Below are 19,718 nucleotides of genomic sequence, written 5' to 3' on the forward strand. Positions count from 1 at the left end.
TTAAAGAGATCAAGATTATGGATTCCTGAACAAGCCTCATCTGGCAGTTCGCTCCCATAAAGTATTACCATTGTTGTGTCATTTCAAAGATATTTCTGTTTTATTTGAACATATTTTTCTTGTTTTTTGGCCATTTTTGTAGTTTTGAGCCTTGTATTTAAAATAAATTCAAGATCCTCACCATGTTGTCTCTGTGAGCCGTGTCATTGTCTCCAGCTTCAGCCCTACATCTCCTTCATGGAGCCTTTAAGTGTGAAAAGAGCAGCTGAGCAAACGCTTTTCAGCTCAACGTCTCTCACCACTTACAGAATGTAATCGCCCTTCGTTCACCCTTTCCCGTGACTTCAGTCGTTTCCATGCGGTGGGAACAATCCAGCGTCAGCTTGGCTATAAATCAGCAGCAGATAGAATGCGTTGGTGCTAATCTGGGTAGTGAAACCACCAGTTAGCATTCGTCACGGTGTGATTGCTCCGAGCTCCTCTCAGCGCAGTTGGTATAAATTGGATAACACCTTGAGGGTCATTCGGAGAGGCCAGAGGGAATTAACACGGGTTAGGTTCTGATGACACCGCTTATATGTGTCGAAAGCACGTTGACTTCAATATTTTGGAGTTCAGAGCGTCGCCGCCACATGGGGACGCAATTAACATCTCGAAAATCTTTCTCATTCATCACTTCGACTTGGCATTATCACATGTAAACACTTGAGAACGTTCGAGGACACAGATGATTAAACGCCGATGACCTTTAATGTCACGTCTTCGGCGTTACAGTTTTTATCGTCATCCGATACGAAATTGAAAAGAAAAAAAACAATACGGTGAATATATCATGTCACAGCGTTTATTGCGCCCAGCGTTACCGTCCAAAAATACACCTGCGCTTTACTGCGAACGATCAAAGGCAAGAGAAACTCCTGGAACGGTCCGTGGCAAGGCAACTTTAAATCATATCAGGATGCCAAATGTCAGTGGAGCCTGCCGGGCTTTAGGAATGTGACCTTTGGAAAAATCATGTGATCATGTCAAATTCGACGTTAGGTGAGCGCGCGCACACAAGAAACGAGGAAATAGGTTAAAGAAACGAGGGCAGGAGCCTGAGCAATGCTGTCAAAATCCTCAGAGGTTAGCAGCTGTTTCTGTTCATAAATCTCTGCGGGTGCGCTCGGGTGCAACCCTCTTAAAGTTAGCTCTTATATTTGGAACAAGGTAACTCAAGCTCGGTGGGCTCGGTTAGGTTTCGGGTTGGTGAAGGGTGGGCTGTAAAAATAGCTCAGGTGTTTGGGGGAAGTCAGAGGATCAGGAGGGACTTTGAGGGATTAAACGGCTGCGATTATCTGCATGAAGACTTCAGTCGTTTATGTCATTTCTAATGCAGCGTCGCTAATGGTCCGGTTCAGTCTGCAGCAGAACTTTTGTCATGTTGTTAAGTTCTTGTTCTTGTTCCGTCTGCAAAACCAATCCGTCCAGTTTCAGCTGCACCAAAGCGGCTCATCCTCTGGAATAATATTCATATGTGCAAAAAAAAAAAAAGTCTCGAAGCAATAAAATTAAACTTTCCAAACATTTACGAAAAATACTTGAATATATATTTTTATTTAAATTATTTACAGTTTTTTTTTGTTTGTTTCCTTCCCACATATAATGTAGCACCACATTGAAAAAAGAAAAGAAAAAAAAAAGGTTTTCATGAATTAAAAGAGTTAACTTTTTGTCGGGGATGATGTCGGTGATGCACAAATAAAAATTTAAAAAATAAAATCACAAAGAAGACACTTCACATTTTTGCTCGTGGCCTATACATGCCTTTATGATGAATTCAGCAGTCTACACAAAGCTCGCTGCAGTAAATGAAATGAAATGGATGTTAGACACGGTTTCCGCCATGCACAATGACCCGGATTAATTTGGGAGGATTCGCTCGGCTCCGGTGCAGCACAGTGAGAAAGCCGACGTCGTTGGCGAGTCTCTGCAGGCTCCGAGGGGCTGAAGTGATAGTTCTCCTGTCTGCTCCGCGTCGCTTTCATCTTAATCTCTGTTGGCGAACTGCGGAGACGAGAAAAAACCCGACATGACATGAAATAATCTGTCAAAGAGACGGTTGGAGTTGTTCGAGATACATTTACTGGCAGCAGCTCTCCCCCACGTTGCTGATTTCAGCGTAATCCTGCCCAGCTAACTTTAAATACTTTCTTGTTTCATTCCCTTCACATGAGCGTTTCAGATGAGAGATTAGAGTGTTTCTTACTCATGTCGTTGTTCCGTGTGATGGCCATGGCGGCTCTGGCGCGGGGACCCTGCTGGGTGAAGTGGTAGCCGAACTTGAGGATGCTGGAGTTGTTCTCCAACATGGTGGCGATCTCCATCTCAACAGAGTCTCCCAGCTTCTGCCTCTGTACAGGAAGGAATGCGACGGTAAACTCAGACGTACAACTGGAGAATAACGTTTATGTTACTAACATTTCATTTGCTGTAAGGATTAATTCAGTTGTTTTAGACTTTAGATGATGAAAATAAGGATTTGATCTTTTGTTAACATAAGCTAACTGTGGCTTTGTCCCACTTTGGCTGCAGGGTTGCCAGTCATATATACATTACATCTCATCCTAAAGATCTTCCAGCACCATATTATCTGAGTGCTCCCAGTTTTAAGATCAGATTCCTTTTTGATTAAATTCCAAGGCTCAGGGGACGCTGAACCATGTCTTATTTGTGTTGCTAAAGGCCAAGGCTGCTGGTGGACTTCACAAAGAGCACCTCTTTTGTGGTCTCCTTGCTTTCACTCTCCATGCCACCACTGCATATCACTCATGTTGTGTCCTCTCTGTTTTGTAGTTTGTGCTTTGTCTTCTCTACAACTATCTCCATTTCTGATATGTAGTTAGTGGCTTCAACGGTCTCCCCTGTGCTCATTGTTGTCCTGCCCTCTCTGAGCCTGGTTCTTCTAACAAATGTGAGTTTTTTTCTTTTTCATTGTCACCAAAGTTGGGCTGCAAGGTGGATCAGTGGTTAGCATCATTGCCTCGCGTCCCGGTGAGGACACCCGGGATCTTTCTGCATGGAGTCTCCATGTTCTCCCCGTGCAGCGTGGGTTCTCTCCAGGTTCTCAGGCTTCCTCCCACATAGTCCAGAAACATGTTGAGGTTAATTGGTGATTCTAAATTGGTTGTCTGTCTCTAAGTGTAGCCCTGTGATAGACTGGTGACCTGTCCAGGTGAACCTGCCTTCACCCTGCAATCCTAGTGAAGTTAAGCCATGTATAGATGATGAATGGATTGTCACCAAAGTGCTGGCACAAAGGGAATCATTTGGATTTATTCAGCTTTAAGGGCAGGCCTTACTATGTGAGTTGCCCTGAGATGACTTTTGTTATGAATTTCCGCCATATGAATGAAACCAAATTGAACCAACTGGACCTGCTGAATCATATCCACAGCTTCATTTGTTTGTTTCTGACCTGGTTGTCAATCTTGAGCTCCACCAGTGTGGCGTTGTTCGCCATGGCTTTGATGATGGCCATCATGCCGTCTGAAGTGATGAAGTTGGACTCGATATTAAGACTCTGCAAGCTGGTGTTCTCCTGCAGCATCTCAGCGCATGCCTGGCAACACACACACACACAGCAGCGCACATGAACGTCTCCAGTATCCACATCGTACACGCTGCTCTCCGTTTTAAAGCTGGAAAATATTCTTATTGCCAAGTCATAAATTTCTTTATAAGATCTGCAGTATCTCTGTCTGTAACTTTACGACCAAGCATCTGAGTATTATGTGAGAAAACAAACCGAGCTGACCCCTGGAGAAGCCTGCTTTGTTTAGGTTTAGTGTTGAGGAATGCTTTTATGTGAGATGTCATAGAGGTGCAACCTAACAGCACCGGAATAGAAGAACCACCACGAGTCCAGAAATACATGTGCTGGCAGAAATTAAATATTTACAGCAGGTCTTTTATACCAAAGCAGTGAAGAAAATAAGAATAAATATCTATTTTTTGCCGTCATGGTCAAGTTATTGATATTCTAAAGGGTGGATGTACTCACATAAGCCACAGGGTCGTTGCTTCGGGTCGCAGCGATGCTCAGAAACTCCACGTGAGAGTTTCCCTTCATCGCCTCAAAGATCTCTTTCAGCGTCGGGATGGGAATGTCCTGCAGGGAAGATGAAAGGACGTCAGCTTTGACATTCTATCTGATCAATACAGCAGCTTTCATTATAAGGAAAAATATTCCCGTCCGGCCGGCGTGGCACATGTAAGGCACAGAGTATAAATATGTGTGTTGGAGAAGAGTTTTCCGTCTTTCTTCTGCTTTGTTTGGTAGCGCCCCACCGGGCTGACCTTGATGTTGTTGAGGTTGACTTCAGTCAGGCCGCTGTCATTGTTGTGGATTCTCTCCAGGGTTTCCTCCACGTTGGTGCAGTTTGGAGGCTCCTCGGGGAAGATCTTAAAAGGGTCTCCTTTCACAACACCTGAAGGAGGCACAACATCACAGCTGAGAGCGACAGAGTGGCAGCGTAACATCTTTTTTTTACGGTCAAACGGGGGAAATACATTTTCATGAGCTGATGATGGAGATAAAGAAAAAAAAAAGTCAGATGAAAAAGAAAAAAGATCAAGAATGCGACCGGTTGCCTCTTCTGAATGTCAGCGGTAGCTGAAAATAGAGCTCGGTGAAGTGGTGTCGCACGTACTGTTGATGCCCTCTGTGTTGGCGATGGTGCCCGTGGTGCCCAGAGCGTCGTAGTACTGCTTGTTGCTCATCAGCGTGTACATTCCAAGGATAGCTGCAAGTACAAGAAAACAGTCACTATGAAGACGAGTCACGAGAGCGGTTCAGATAAAAATATCTGTGATATTTGAATACGGTCATATGTTGCAGGTTCAGCTCTTGTCATGTTTGTTTTTATGGTCTGTGCTGTTGCCGTGTCCCCGTGCTGAAGAACAATCCTCAGAACTGGATCAGAAACATTCAGTGTATGAGTCCCAGTTCGGTGTTCCCTCCTCTCCGATATGTGTGTGTGCACGTCTTCCCTGTTTATCTGAGATAAGGAGCTCAGTGGAGACCTCACTTGTAGGCTGTAATCTCAAAGTCTCCAGAGTCCCAAAGTAAGTAATGATATCTTGCAGGATACACAAGTTTCGGGGTCAGTCGGTGGAGCGCTAACATCCTCGCTGTTATTCTATCTGATGTTGAGTCAGTGTTAAAAGGCCACACAGCATCTACACAATGTGCCAGGTCAAATTCTGAGTTCATAATTGCCCTTATAAATATATATTTAGTGCTAAAAATAATCCTCTTAATGACTCTTTAGTCTAACAAATCATCCATGGTGCAGGACAGTTGACTTGGATGAAAGTAGCCAAGTCTTGTACCACTGCAGGGGAACGGTTGTTTGTGGCCGTCCGACAAACTTAAGCCCAATATTTGCTTTGTTTTTGCTATTTTTAACTCGGTTTCAGTGTCCAGTTCTGGCATGTTGACAGTCGACCCCGCCTGTCTAATGCTCGGTGTCCCGTCGGTGAAGATCCGGTTGTAACAACTCGCCGTGGGGTGATGTTGACCAGTTTTACAGCGTGTGAGCAGAGCTGGTTTGCAACTGGGGAGGGGCGAGTAAAGAGACTTTACAGACATCCCAGATATGCACATAGTTTGAAATGTAAATCTACAGATTATACATTTTTAGGGGCATCATTTTAATGCATTTTGATGCTGAAATTGTCTGAAAAGGTTTCCTGCTTTCTCTATGAGCTGATCGTGCACTGTGTCGTGTATGTGAACGTGCAGACTTAGTGTCATGTGACTGTAGTAACACTGCATAATAATAATAGTAATTAAAAGTTTGCATTGGGGTCATGTTGTTTAGTTCTTTTATTGATTTGGTATTTAGGAATAGGTCTTATTCTCTGCATTTCAAAATATTGAAAGTGCATTTTAGAAGGTTGCTATATCTATAAATAAAAGTTATTGTTGTAATTAAGTGAAAAGTTGTTGATCAGAAACTTGCAAGAATGGCAAAACTGAACTTCTGCAGTTATTGTGCTGTTTTTAGAGCCAAATTATGTGAAATATTTTAACTTACATCCACCGTAGTTTCATTAATTGGGCAATTAGTGATTATTATTATTATTATTATTGCCTACTAAACCATATAAAGTCAGGACCATTTTCACTCTTAAACCCAGAGAGACCGGTTTAAAGTTCCCTCTTGTTGTTACTGTTTATGACCAGGAGGAGGCAGCACCGTCGGACCTCTGTAACTCCTGCAGCACCGAACTGTGTCACGAGCCAACTGCTATGACAGCAACCCCCCTCCATTCCTCCCACCCACCAGCCTCCTGACCCGGTGTGGGGAACCATGGGAAGGGCCTTGTGAGGGAAGGGGAGGCCAGGGGGACAGCTGCCTGCTCAGAGAGTCGAGGCTGGGGTGGGTTTGTGGGGGGGCGTTACCGGCCATAAACACCCAAACGTCATCCGGTTTGGCCCTGAGAATAACCCACAGTAGCTTTACAGCACGAACTAGACTGCAAATGACTAAAAATCTCAAGATAGCAACGCGCTAATATCTTAATTAAAATCAAGAACATCAGACCTCCAGGTTGGCTTGTTGGTGCGCTCTCTCTCTCTGAGCTCCGGCCGGCCGGGCTGTTCAGCCCCTCTCAGTCCGTTTGCCAAAAAGCCCCAAACAAAAGACTGACAGGGGCTAACTGAGGTTTAATCCTCATCTGGACTCGGTCCAGGGTTAAAACGGCAGTTTCTCTGACAGGCTGATGGAGCTGGACAAACAGGCCCTCCTGCTCTGGCTTTCCGGATGCCTGCCTGCCAGTTTGGCCTGTCAGATGAGTGTGGCCAGGCGTTCAGAGGATCACACTCAATAAAGCGACGTGTTTTATGGTTCAATTTCACCCCGTTTAAAATGCCAGCCAGCGTTTAGTCTGCATAGAGGATTTATTTTAAAAAATGTAGGGTTTTCAGGTGGATTACGGAGAATTTCTGACTAAATATAACATTTATTCATTTCCTAAACCAATCCTCCAAACAGCGCTTGTCCAATCACTGATAAGCAACCGTCATTAGGTGAGTAAAGGAGAGTACGTGGCATTTAGGACACAACAGTTTAGTCACGCTCTTGTTGGGATTTCGGGGAGTTTACACTCCAGCGACCCGGATAAATATTCCCCAACGTTACGCTAACTTTGACTAACTTTTTACTTTTTGTGTCAGATTGAGCCAAATTTCTCTCTGCAGGAAGAATAACACGATAACTACAACTCTAAGATATATTAGTACATGAATGAAATGCCAAATAGGGGTGAACCAACGGCCAAGTTATTAGAGTGCAAATGAGTTCTTGGTTTACTTCACATCATGTCCCTGCTGTGTTTCCCCAAATGTCTCTATTAAATAAAGGCAAAAACATACAAAAATCTACACCTTTAACGAGGCCATGTTCAACACAGGACCCTTCCTAAACCCTTTCCCAACACATTGTTGAGTTTAAGCTCCAGCTAAATCATCCGAGCTTCAGGAAACATGGAAAACTGCGACTTTATCTGTGAACACAGCGGCTTCCCTCTTGTCTGTTTTCAGCAGATACAGTATCTCTGCCCCCACCATCCCCACGTCCACTCCACCCTTCCTTCGGTGGCCCGGGGCCGGGCTTATTTATTTTTGTGTTGCTGAGCACGGGGAATTGGACCTGGTTGCATGTCTGGCCATGTCGGTTAGCTCGGGACTAGTGAAAAGTGTCTGTGTTGAGGAAAACAATATGAAGCTAAAGAGTATAATAGAAGTATGTGGGTCAGAGCTGCTGTGATGAAAACAGTGAGGTCACACTGTGCTGTTTATGTCATAATGGGTTAATAAGCACCTGCTGGTGGGAAACTGCATGAAGACAAACAGATGACTTCATAGGAAAGTTCTTTTGGGGGTGTTTTGGTATTTTAATGGGAGGACGATCAGGCAACACTGAGTAAGGGACGGAGCTTTCATTGCAATCTGTACACGTCTACATGCATATAACAGCTCATTTTTAACACTCCATCATACTGGAACCACCTGATGTTTACATGTGCTTGTGGCAGCCTGGTGTGGCTTCACATGCCTGCAGGGGCAGAGCTGGGACGGACTGGTTCAGGAAACAGTACGAGCCGGAGCTGATTGTCACAGCATCGTCTAATGAGCTTCTCCTCTTTGATGCAGTGGTGAACTGAGAGCTGGAGGGCAGCCACACAGTCCAGCCACACCACAGAGGCGCCAGCTCACCAGCCTGGCCGCCGCTACCGTGCCACAGTGTCTCCTGTTAGGGACGGCTGTTTGTGCGCTACGAGCTGGGCGGCACCGAGCAGAGCATAGTACGAGTAAAGAATAACAACTGTTTGTTACGCCAGTCCGGTCACAGTTTGTTCTCCTACTTTCCTTTACGACTTCCGGTTTCAGATTGGACTGCGTTAAGTCGTCTGATTTATGCCATCACAAATAAGTGGAATCTATGTTCATTGTCATTCTTAAGACATCATTTCTGAGATGACAAACAAAAAACTGTATTTGCAATATTTTAGTGGTCAGAGTTGCAGTTCTGGTTTTGGAAGCCTGATTTCCTGATGCATTATGGGGTGTTGGACCAACACTATATATAGTTTTTTTTGTGTGTGATTAAGCCAGTAGTGAAACACCTTGTTCACACACGCTCTTGTAGGATGAACAGCGATCGTCTGACCTGCAATATCACACATCTCTGCATCGGTGGCGTTTTTCAGAGCCTCCTCCAGCTCCGGCTCCAGCATCACCTTCTCATGGTCGGGGAGGTCTTCAGGTTTCTTGGCCACGAAGGCCTTTCCTGGGGGGCAGAAAGGGGAAACGGATAGATTCGGGCACGAAAACAGAGTAAGATTTTGAAAAGAAAGCAGCAAGAAAGAAGTCGTGGTAAAGACGTGGACAGATAAGAGACGAGCCATAAACAGATGGAACAAATGAGCAGAAGGTTGTGTGTAGGAGGTCCGATGAGGTCTTAATGAGGCTCTGCAGTCTGAACGTCTATAAATTTGTCTCTGTTTCGGTAAAAGCTCCGTTCGGATCACGTTTCCCAAAACATGAGTAAGTCGGGGGCTTATCGCAGATCCACAGAGCAGCTCTAATAAACTCGGTTTTCCACCGGAGCCGTCGCTTTCTCTTTGTTTTCTTTCCGCTTTGATCGTTCATCTTCACGATTTCAGTTAAAAAAATCCCATCTGAAAAATAATTACAGACAGAGCGCGGATGTGCTCGTCGTGTTATTGGTTTCCATTTATTGGATTGGTTGCGAAGGAAGCACAGTGCGAATATTCTCAGCCAAGTCATTTCCCCGCGTAGGTCTAAACATGTCGGGCTGCGGGAGTATAATGGAAACGGCCCCAAAAGTCAGTGAGCTGCAAAAAACCCCACACAGACCTGAAACTAAGAGCCGGAGCCGCTGTGCAGTGGTGCATCACAATACTCTACATGTATCCAAAGGAGCAGGAGACACAAAGTCCGTGGAGGTTCAGGACATGCATGAACGGTGGATGAAGAGACGATTACATCCAGCATGTACAGGAATCCTGTAGTTATTATTAAACCTCTGCTGATGCAAATACGAAGTGAACTCAAAACGAAGGAAAATGTGTTCGAGGATTGTGTGATGGAAACACACCTTGACTGTGTGCAGCGAGATAATTCAATTTTTATGGCATTCTAGGTTCTGCATCTAGATTTTCTGGCTTAAACATTTGGGAGCAGAGGTACAGCTGATGGCATACGGAACCGGTAAAAAAAACCCCAAAAACCCAAAAAAGAAATCTATGGGAGGATGCCAAAAAACAAAAAGGCCAAAAAGCCAGTTGTCTGCTTTGTACCGACCAGGAAACATTCAGCCAATCATGATGCTGGACTGACACGAGTGTCAAGAAAGTTTTAGCAAGTAGAAAAATAACCTGCAGGAGGAAAAGCTGTTTATTTATTATTCTGGGGCAAAACTGGTCACAAAACTTTTTATTTTAAAATCATATTAGGTTCGGTGTTTCTGTAAATGCAGTTTTTATGTCCCATAAGTTATGGCTCTGGTCATGTTAGTCTGAAATAACTGCACGGGGGTGTTACCAAAGTGGCAAGACTTCCCTACAAGTACGTTGGTTAACGTCATTAAAACCAGTAGCATTATATTTAGTGTTTGCATCTCTATAAGAGGAAAACAAAAGCCAGTGTGTGCAGCTTTGTCTGAGCGTTTTATTTATCTGGATTTGACTTTCACAAGGTTTCACTTCCTCCTTCCTTCTAATGACATTTTAGTTTCATTTACTGTGTTCAAAATTAAAGACCTTGTTGCATATTTAGTGGAGCAGAGCACCTAAATGAATCCTCAGACAGAACATCTGCTCCTCCCACCTTTCTTTTCCCCAGTGAAGGGCACCAGGTCCTCCCTGTCCGGGAACTCCAGGGCCTCCTTCTCCAGGTGCTGCATCAGGGCGTCGCGGTCAAAAGGCCCCGTCGGGCTCTTCTTCGTCTGGTCTCGCTGCCTGAAACCAGCTGGCAGCATGGCATTCTGGCAGAACGGGAGGTCACATGTTATGCTGCTGCTGTGGCATTAAGACTACAGAGCAGGGGAATGGATTCATCGTTATGTCAAAGAAGTGTTTGTGACACCAAATAATCTTCTACAAGTGAGAGGAGAATTTGTTTCCCTAAAAGATGGGAAACATTTTGGAAACACTTTAATAAAAACTGTTTGAATGAAGTAAGAAAACCAAAATCATTCTGTTCTTGTTGGTAATGTCTGCTGGACTAAAATGGACCTGGATGTCTTAAATGTCACAAATTCTGCAGGTTTTTGAATCGTCGACAAACTAAACCTGGTGTCAGCCTGATAACAAAAAACCTGCAGGACCGTTGAACCTCACATCTGACCATCGAGGCTTTGTGGCAAAATGATGACCGCTTGGCAGACGAATCAAGCTCTCCTCCGTACCTCAGGGTCCATCTCCTGCAGCTCATACTCCAGCTGATCCAGCTCCTCGGCGCTGAGGCCCTTGAGGATGGCATCCTCGTCGATGTCCCTGGGATCTGACATGATTTCCTGAGGCTCTGGCTCACATACACACACACTCACTCATGCACACCACTGCACACCCCTGGGCAAGAGGGCACTGCAAGTGAAGCAAAGAGAGAAGAGGGAGATCACAGTTAATTCACAGGATTGTTTTTATTGTTGTGATATCAACCAAAGGGTTCCAGCTAATCCAAAAATGAGCAAAGAGGTGGAGGGAGGCAAATATCTGTGGGCCACGGACAATCAATGTCTTAAAATATACAGAACTTTGAGACTTAATATAATTTAAACGGGTGAGTTAAATAAAAAATAATCTCCCATACGACTGTCAACAATGGTGACATTAGCTATTGAGGCCAAAACCATTTTTTATACAAGGCTGCCAACATGTTTATTTCTGCTGTAAAGTTGGGCATTTTAACATGGACGTCTATGGGGACTGACTCAGCTTTGGAGCCTGCCTCAAGTGGCCACTCGAGGAACTGCAGCTTCTAAGTTTTCCATGTTGGTTTTTTTTTTTTTTTTAGCCCCAATCTTTCCAAACCAGGACTTCTTGTGTTAGAACATGTCTGCAAAAAACTTTCCTTTGACACTTTTTGATGAAAGACAAACTATGCAAGATACTGAATGATCTAGTCACGTACATTAACTATGTTTGTAGTTGTTATAAATAGATGACCACTGAGCAAAAAAATGCTGATGGGTGAGATTCAGTCCTATGTGAGATTTCTGCAACACAGATAACACAGCGGATAAATAACCCAAAAATGCCTTTTCATGTTTCATGTATTTTTCTGGCCATGCCTTTATTAGATGCCTGACGGGAAAGAAATGACGTGAAACTCGCTGACAGAGGTGAGATAAGATCTCCAGCCACAGCTCACGGTCAACCTCGTAATCCCCAGTTTTTCTATTTGAGTAAATGATAAACCACTCTGCCCTTATTTCACCTGGGAACCTCCTGGAGCTATGTCAAGGTCCACAGGGGGTCCCCCGCCCCACATTTTGTCAACCACTGTCCTGGCAAACAGCTTCATTGAGCTTATCAGCTGCCTATCCAGGGTGCCGTCCAATAATGAGATGCTGGTAATAATAGATGCATTTCCAATAACAAATCCGCAATACCCAGGAGGACAGAGTCGGTATAAACACGCTGCGGCGGCGGCCCTCCTGATCACATTCTTACGTAATCTACATTGAAACACACGAGAGGTGAACAGCCACCCTCCGATGCCCCGGCGCTTTGAAAGACGAAGAGGCCGAGAGCAGTGAAGGAAACGAAAGAGAGCGAGAGGTCTTTGTAACTTTAAACCCTTAGCTCACCGGACAGCGACTAAGAATAGCAGAACGGAGAGAGGAGAGGAGTGGAAAGTGCACTCCCTTATTTATCATTGACGGACACTTGCTCGTACAGCAGCGGACCCACCCGAAAAACATATCTGCACCCAGTGATGAAAAGTCAAACGCACTGTGGTACAACAAAAGAGTTTGCACAGGAGGGCTGGAAAAACGAGGAAATACCACAGCGATCGCATATGTATACCTCTGGGTCAAAGCATGAGTAATGCAGCTATCGCGTTTGAGGGCCAGTGTTTTCATTTTTGGGCCAATTTTTTCCCCAACTTGGACAAAGAAGAGAAAAAGCATCAGAGAACAGGTCACAGAATGTGGTTTCATTCAGCCGCTCTGCTTGTGTGAAGTCAGGAACGATTCACGTGATGGCAACAAGAGGCCGACTTCATGTACATAATCACATTTAGCAGCATAGAGCGTTATGAATATGTGCTTTTAGCAACTCCATTAAAGCCTAAACACCTCACCAACAAACTCAATAACAGTAGCTTATAATTAAATTTAGCGATAATATGGGACGTTGCAGTTGGCTGGCAAAGACACAAAGACTGAATACATTTGCCCGAGCAGCCTATAAGGACACACAGTGTTTTGGTAGCAGTGGTGCTAAAGAACAAGGACCACATCGAGCAACTAAACTGCCCGAGAGTGGCACGTTTCAAGTCATTAGAAGTGGTACCTATCAAACTGATGTTAGCCGCACATGTTTAGTACTTCAAGTGTGACACGAAACAAGCCTACAAGATGTTAGCGGTTAAGCTAATGCGGGTTCTAAAGATGAACGCAACCTCGCACATAAGTGCCTCAAACCTGCATTCATCAACCAGCAGGGGGCGACTCCTCTAACAAAGGAGATTGTATAGAAGTCTATGAGAAAATGGCACTACTTCTCACTTGGTTTGCTACCTCAGTAAATATCATCCTGATGAGTTTATGGTCTCAGTAGCTAGCTTCAAGTGTCCTTCAATACAGCATGGTGTTTATCTTGTAAATTGTGGTCGTATTTAGAGTAAAATAGGATGTAAAGCAGGTTTTAAATGCTTAGCATCGTCAGGTTCTCAGTGAAATCCACCCCTCCTTCTGTATGTCCAGTTACTTTATTGTACAGTTTATGCAGGACCTTGAATTTTACAGATCAGATCAGTATTCTGAGGCAGTGAAATTGTAAATTCTGTTGGAACTTTAATTAAATGTTTACTGCAGCAGAGTTGACACTGTGCTCTCCTGGTTATCATGAATGTAAATAGAACTGTAAAGCAATCAGAGCATCACAACTTGAATTAATAAATGATATGAGCTTATCACCCAGGATGATCCAGTGATGTTGTATTAGTAACCGGCCATGTCTCGGGTTTTTTCCCCCCATGTTTTACATTTAAATTGAATTATTTGAATGTAAGGCTTCAAAAATTACCAGTGTGTGACACAGAGCTGCTATATTTTAACTCCAATCTGTTTTGGAGTCGATTTTCCAAAGGTGTAAACTTTTTGAACATGTTGGGGGGAAAAAAGGCAGAAATATTCAAGCTCAATTTCACCTATGGACAAATGAATGAAAATACTTTTCTAATGCTGAGCTGAAAGTAAACCAGAAAGATCTGAAAGGCCACAAATCGTTGTTTGTTTGTGAAGTTGCGTGTCTTTGCGTTGTCATTAAGTTTCCCGCACAACGCCGAGGACTTTTCGAGTTGAGCATCAAGTCCTGACAAACTGCAGCCAAACGATCGGGTTTCCTTGACAGCCAGTCCAGAAGCTTGGTTACCATGGAAACGGACGTGGAAGCGAACCGTTCTGTTCCTGTTTATTCCAGGACTTGTAAATGACAATTAAGGGGGGCGGTCCATTCTGTTCTGTTCTGTCCTATTTATAGCATTAAAAAAAAACCTTGTTCTTGAAGTGATCTTGTTCTGGTGTCTTTATTGGAAAGGACACACACACACACACACACACACACACACACACACACACACACACACACAAACCATCACTTCAGAGGACGTAACAAGGACCTGCCTACATTTTTTCTGAAGACCTAATTTAACCTCAGACCAAGTCTCACCTTTTTTGTGAAGTCAACACAGCGTCACAGGCTACACACACACAGATGGAGAACACACACTTCTTGTGAGTATTTGTACCTGAATACACATAAAACTGAAACAATATCTGCCACGAATCCGTGAACAAGAACTACATGTGTGCATAGATAAGTGTTAATGTTTCTGAGGTGTGGAGTTTTTCTCTGAGCCGGAAATTTAGAGACGTGAGGATGACTTTCTGCACAAATCTGAAGCATGTTCTTGGTATTTTTACTGCTTCATTGGGATAAAACTGTTTATTTATCATATTTAGGCCATTAAATGGAGATTACAACATGGACAGAAGACACAGCATTGTGTAAACGACGTTATATGCATTGGTTGAAAACTTACATGGATGCAAATCTTGTCAGACATGCAGAAAAAAGCTCTGCAAAGCTCTTCTTCAGACAACTCAAACTGTACAAAACCACCTGTTTAAACCTGTTCCCGTGTGCCTGCGCCGCTCTGGCAGCTTCTCATGGAGGCTGCTGTGTGGCTCTAATGCGTAAAGCCAAAGACACAAACAGCGGATCACGCAGCTGAGTATCGAGGAAGATGGAGGAGATTTAAGGGATGAGGGGGAAGGAGGCTGCAGCTCAGAGGACCAGGTGGAGGATAAAGCTACCTTGACTGGCTTTTTATCGCGTATAAAAGGTTTTACGGCCCTAAAGCCGGAAAAAAAACAGCCTTTCTATCTAAATCATGTTGGTTTTACTTGGGAGTTCAACACTTAACCAAAGGTTTCTGGTTTAAAAGTGGTTTTAAAGGGTCTTTACTGCTTAAGTGTGAGAGAATTTATTGATTTTGCTGCTTTTGTAGGTTCAATTTTATTCTGAGGTCATTAAAGGTCATCACAGAAAAGCATCATATAAAAAAATGATGAAATATTTTGCGAAATTTAAATATTTTGTCCTCTTATTCAGCCATAGAGGGCTAAAAAGAAGTCATATATCAGTTTGATTATCTAGAAAATCAAATATTAGGATGTCAAACATTCTGATAATGGAGGTTTCTCTGTAATCAAAAGCAAATAAAAAGAAACACAACCTGGTCAATCTGATCATCTTTTGCACATTTGAGTGTGTTCATTCTCATCCATGCACTTTATATGCATCTTTACTTTAAGTCAGCACAAATCCAACACATTGCAGCGCTGGTGATGTTAAAAATACCAGCTCGACTGCTCGTTTTCTGCTGTGTTTAACGAGGCGAGCAGTCTCAAGGAGTGGACGTGACGCGGGGCTCCGTCCAAACGAGGCTCATGCGATTTGCCTGCAGTCAAGCCTTTGAGCCTCGCTTATTGTTGAGCTAAATGCACGGCTGTTTTCTGACACTTGAGCTAAGAGTGAGGGCTCAGACGACTGCATGCCAGCAGCCGACCGGTTAAAGAACACATTACTTTATATAGTTTAACTTAATTGGCGAATGGTGTGACAGTATATTTCCCACAGAGACCGACACATGCAGATCAATACTTCTTCTTTTTTTCGTTTCCTGTCAGCTGGATGATTTGCAGCATAACAGAAACTGGCACTGACAGTCAGACCGGAGTGGAAACAAACTGTGAATGTTTATCTGCCCCCCCAGCAGTCCCAGCAGGGTTTCTATCTGAAACAAGACGAGCCGGGAGTGGAGCAGAGCGGAGGCTGTCACCTGCCACTGCCAGCTGGCTCCGGACGGACTTCTTTTTCCAGTTAAAATCTCAACCATCTCCTGCACCTGCAGCTGCTGTCTTTAATGGGAGCTTTGACCTCAGCTGAGCCCGGCTATAAATGTCTGTGTTTTGTTGGGGTTTGATCAATGATATATAAATGTTGTCTTTAAATGTTGAAAATACATTAAAATACGTCAGGCTGTTCTCTATCAGAGCTACATTTAACCAGCTGTGTTACAGAGGCTATAAGAGACGGGCAACTTGGTCTGAAGGTGGCAAAGAGGTTAAAGAAGTGGATGAATAACTTTGATCACACTCATTTGCTTCCTATCGTTAATTTAGAGTGCAATAAGCATGTTTGAATGGTTCCTTTCTGCTTGTCTGTTCCTCTAAAACACCAAAACATGAGCCTGCGTTTACGTTTTTCCTGCCATGACTTATGATAGGAGCAGAATTCTACCATCTCACGGAGCTATTTCTCATCATTCTCTTACCAGGAGGTGAATATTTTAGCAATCTGCTGTGATAAATGACATCATTACTGCCATGCAGCACAATGAGACCACACAGCCAGCCTAATTAGTTAATTAATCTAATGGGAATCCTCCATTGAAGCAAAGCCTATTGGCTCATCATTCATACGTTACGGCGTACGATGAAACGTGCGTCTTGTTGGCATGACTGGGTTCATGTGAGGATAATGACACAGAATACAATAAATAAATTAATAAATAAATGGTCAGATATGAGCGTGAACAGGATCCCATTAGTGTAGATTTAACCTTCAGAAGTGCTGTTCGGCAAAAATGACATAAGATTATTATAAGATTACCTTAATCTTTGACACTAATTTACTTTAGCTTAATCATATAGGCCAGGAGTGTCCAGTCCTGGTCCTCGAGGGCCACAGTCCTGCATGTTTTAGATGTTTCCCTCTGATTCAAACGATCAGGGTCGTTATCAGGCTTCTGCAGAGCTTGATGATGAGCTGACCAGGATTGGACACCCCTGATATAGACGAGGTACGATAGCTTTATATCAATTAGGAATTATTAATCCGTGCCCTCACTGAACTATATCTATAGCTTTAACCTTCAGCAACTGTCTGATAGGTGGATCGGTTGTTAGCACCGTTGCAAAAAGGTCGCCGGTTGGTGTCCCGGTGAGGACACCCGGGATCTTTCTGCGGTTCTCTCCAGGTTCTCCAGCTTCCTCCCACAAGGTCCAGAAACATGTTGAGGTTAATTGGTGATTCTAAATTGTCCGTAGGTGTGAATGTGAGTGTGCTTGGTTGTCTGTCTCTAAGTGCAGCCCTGTGATAGACTGGTTACCTGTCCAGGTGAACCTGCCTTCACCCTGAGTCAGCTGGGATAGACTCCAGCCCCCCATGACCCTAGTGAGGATTAAGTGGAGTATAGATAATGTATGGATGAAACTGTCTGATACATAACTTCATTTTAAGTGTTGGCTTTCTACCAGATTAGATAAAAATCTTACACCAACTTTAAGCTTCGCAAAGGTCCATATTTGACCAACTTTTGATCCAACGCTAACGAGAACATAAACCAAATTTACAGCTTAACTTCTGAATTGAGGCCAATTTGGTGATATTAAGTAGTTCCCCACACAGATCCGCTCCCCCTCAGTAAAGTCCAATCAGTCAGGAAAACTGACAACACAGGTGTAACAGCAGGGAAGGACTGTAAAGGATCTCACATTACGACGTGACGGTGGCCTCATTCATTCTCCGTGGACGCCCTGCGTGAGGTGTAGCTGGGCTCCATTATCAAACACTTCAACTAACATCACAGGAATCTAAAGCGGCGTCTCCATCCGCCCCGACGATTTCACCCGTTACCATCCTTCCATCTCTGACCATCTGCTGAAATCCTACCAGCAGCTTCAGTCACAGCAGCTCAAGTATTGGGAGATTTCAGTCTGATTCAGTAAAGGCTCATGGAGTCATCTGAAGAACACACTGCTTCTTGGGTTTTTTTTTTTGGCAAAGACAGCTGGAGGCAAAAAAGTGCGCTTAATTTGGAGGTAAAACCGTGATTCACTGCATGTCAGTTGGTACAAGTTCTTATTGTGCTTAATGAGAAGGAACAAGTAGCAGCAGAGAGAAGCCACTGAAGGATTTATAAGTAAAAAAAAAGCCATCACAAGGGTTTAGAAGAACATACACTCATAAATGCTCCAGAGTTATTTACACCCTGCTTCTGTGTCGGGCTGCTCACTGAGGCAGAAACACACTTTAAGTTTCCCTGTTTTTTTGTTTTCTCGCTGCAACAGAAGCCCGATAAGAGGCTTTTTAGAGCCCTCGTTCTGCCACCGGCTGCTCAGAAAGATTTTGCCACCATCCGCGGGTCATCTTCTCCACGTCTTACCGCCCAAGTGTAACATTCCAAATCAGCCCTCAGCTTAATTTTAGCTTCACAAGTCAGCTACTTCCAGTCGTGTGAATCCTCCCCGGCTAGGGTTGCTCCTTAAAACCGTGTCAGAGCTCCATTTTGAGGCCTCAAGAACAACTTGGCCGAGGAAGGTTAGTGTTCACCAGAAGGGGGGAGGTTTTAAAAGTTCTTCTCGTGAAAGAAAGCGTTGGCGCGGCTTCTCCTGACTCAATCAGCAATAAGGTCACATCCACGTTGAACACCAGCGCCGTGCTTTGACACAATCGGGCCACCGGAGCCCAAAAGACAACCTGATCGGGTGATAGATTGGCAAACGTCAGGCACTAATGGATCTTAAATGGAGGTGATGAGCAGGCGGAGGGCAAACTTCGAACCGAACAGCCTCCCCCCTGAGATCTCCAAATCCCCCCTCCATGACGAATTAACTACACGGCGATGGGCAGCCATCGGGTGGCTTATCCCCTCCACATTCCACACTGATAGATTCATGTGAGTGACAGTATTCTAGTATTCCTCTGCAGAAAATAGCCGCACACGACGTGGGACTCACAGTTCAACATCAAACCACCAAACTTCTGACCAGAAACATCACAGTTTTTTTTTGGACAATAATGCCCCCATGTCACACCCTGAAACTTTGCCCCAGAGGTCCACAGCCACACAACAGACTCTACATTTACAGGACAGAAGCAGGCAGAGAGGATGATTAAACATACCCCCCCCCCGAAAACAGAGACGCAGCAGCCTCACACCTACCTTCACAGAAGCGCAGTGCTGAAGCCTCGAGGCAAGGCAGAGCCTGCAGTTACACAAAGTTGTCTCCCTTTTCTTTTTTTTTTTTCTTTCTCCCCCCTCCTCTCTCTCTCTCTCTCTCTCCGTCCTGTGTGTCAGGCTTCAGGGCTGCTGTGCTGAGACAGGCATACTGACGGCACTTTGAGAAGTCAGCATTTTATTATTTTGGCTGTGTGACAGAGGGAGGTGGTGGTGGTGGTGAGGGGGGAGGAGGTGGGAGAGAGAGGCATGTAGAAATGAGAGGTGGGGGAGAGAGAGAGAGAGAAGTGGGGCATGTTCATCAGTCATTCAATTAAAACTTGGTGGAGTCAGACCGAAGGGGACGGGCTGCCATCTAGTGGTTCATGGTGGGAAGTGCAGCCGTCCT

General features: G+C 44.3%; 1 protein-coding gene across 1 annotated transcript; it reads right to left on the reverse strand.

Annotated features, from left to right (window-relative positions):
- Positions 1 to 1,577: 1,577 nt before the first annotated feature.
- tmod4 (tropomodulin 4 (muscle)) lies at positions 1,578 to 19,398 on the reverse strand. The gene is made up of 10 exons (XM_008297609.1): positions 19,316 to 19,398; positions 10,980 to 11,157; positions 10,400 to 10,556; positions 8,718 to 8,837; positions 4,692 to 4,784; positions 4,339 to 4,469; positions 4,043 to 4,150; positions 3,458 to 3,601; positions 2,249 to 2,393; positions 1,578 to 2,046 (listed from the first exon to the last, which is right to left on the reverse strand). The coding sequence occupies exons 2-10, from the start codon at positions 11,079 to 11,081 to the stop codon at positions 2,024 to 2,026; spliced, it is 1,023 nt and encodes a 340-aa protein (XP_008295831.1). The 5' UTR covers positions 11,082 to 11,157; positions 19,316 to 19,398; the 3' UTR covers positions 1,578 to 2,023.
- Positions 19,399 to 19,718: the final 320 nt, after the last annotated feature.

Source organism: Stegastes partitus, unplaced genomic scaffold (genome assembly GCF_000690725.1).
Source record: "Stegastes partitus isolate 25-593 unplaced genomic scaffold, Stegastes_partitus-1.0.2 Scaffold1230, whole genome shotgun sequence".
In the NCBI taxonomy this organism is placed as follows: Eukaryota; Metazoa; Chordata; class Actinopteri; family Pomacentridae; genus Stegastes; species Stegastes partitus.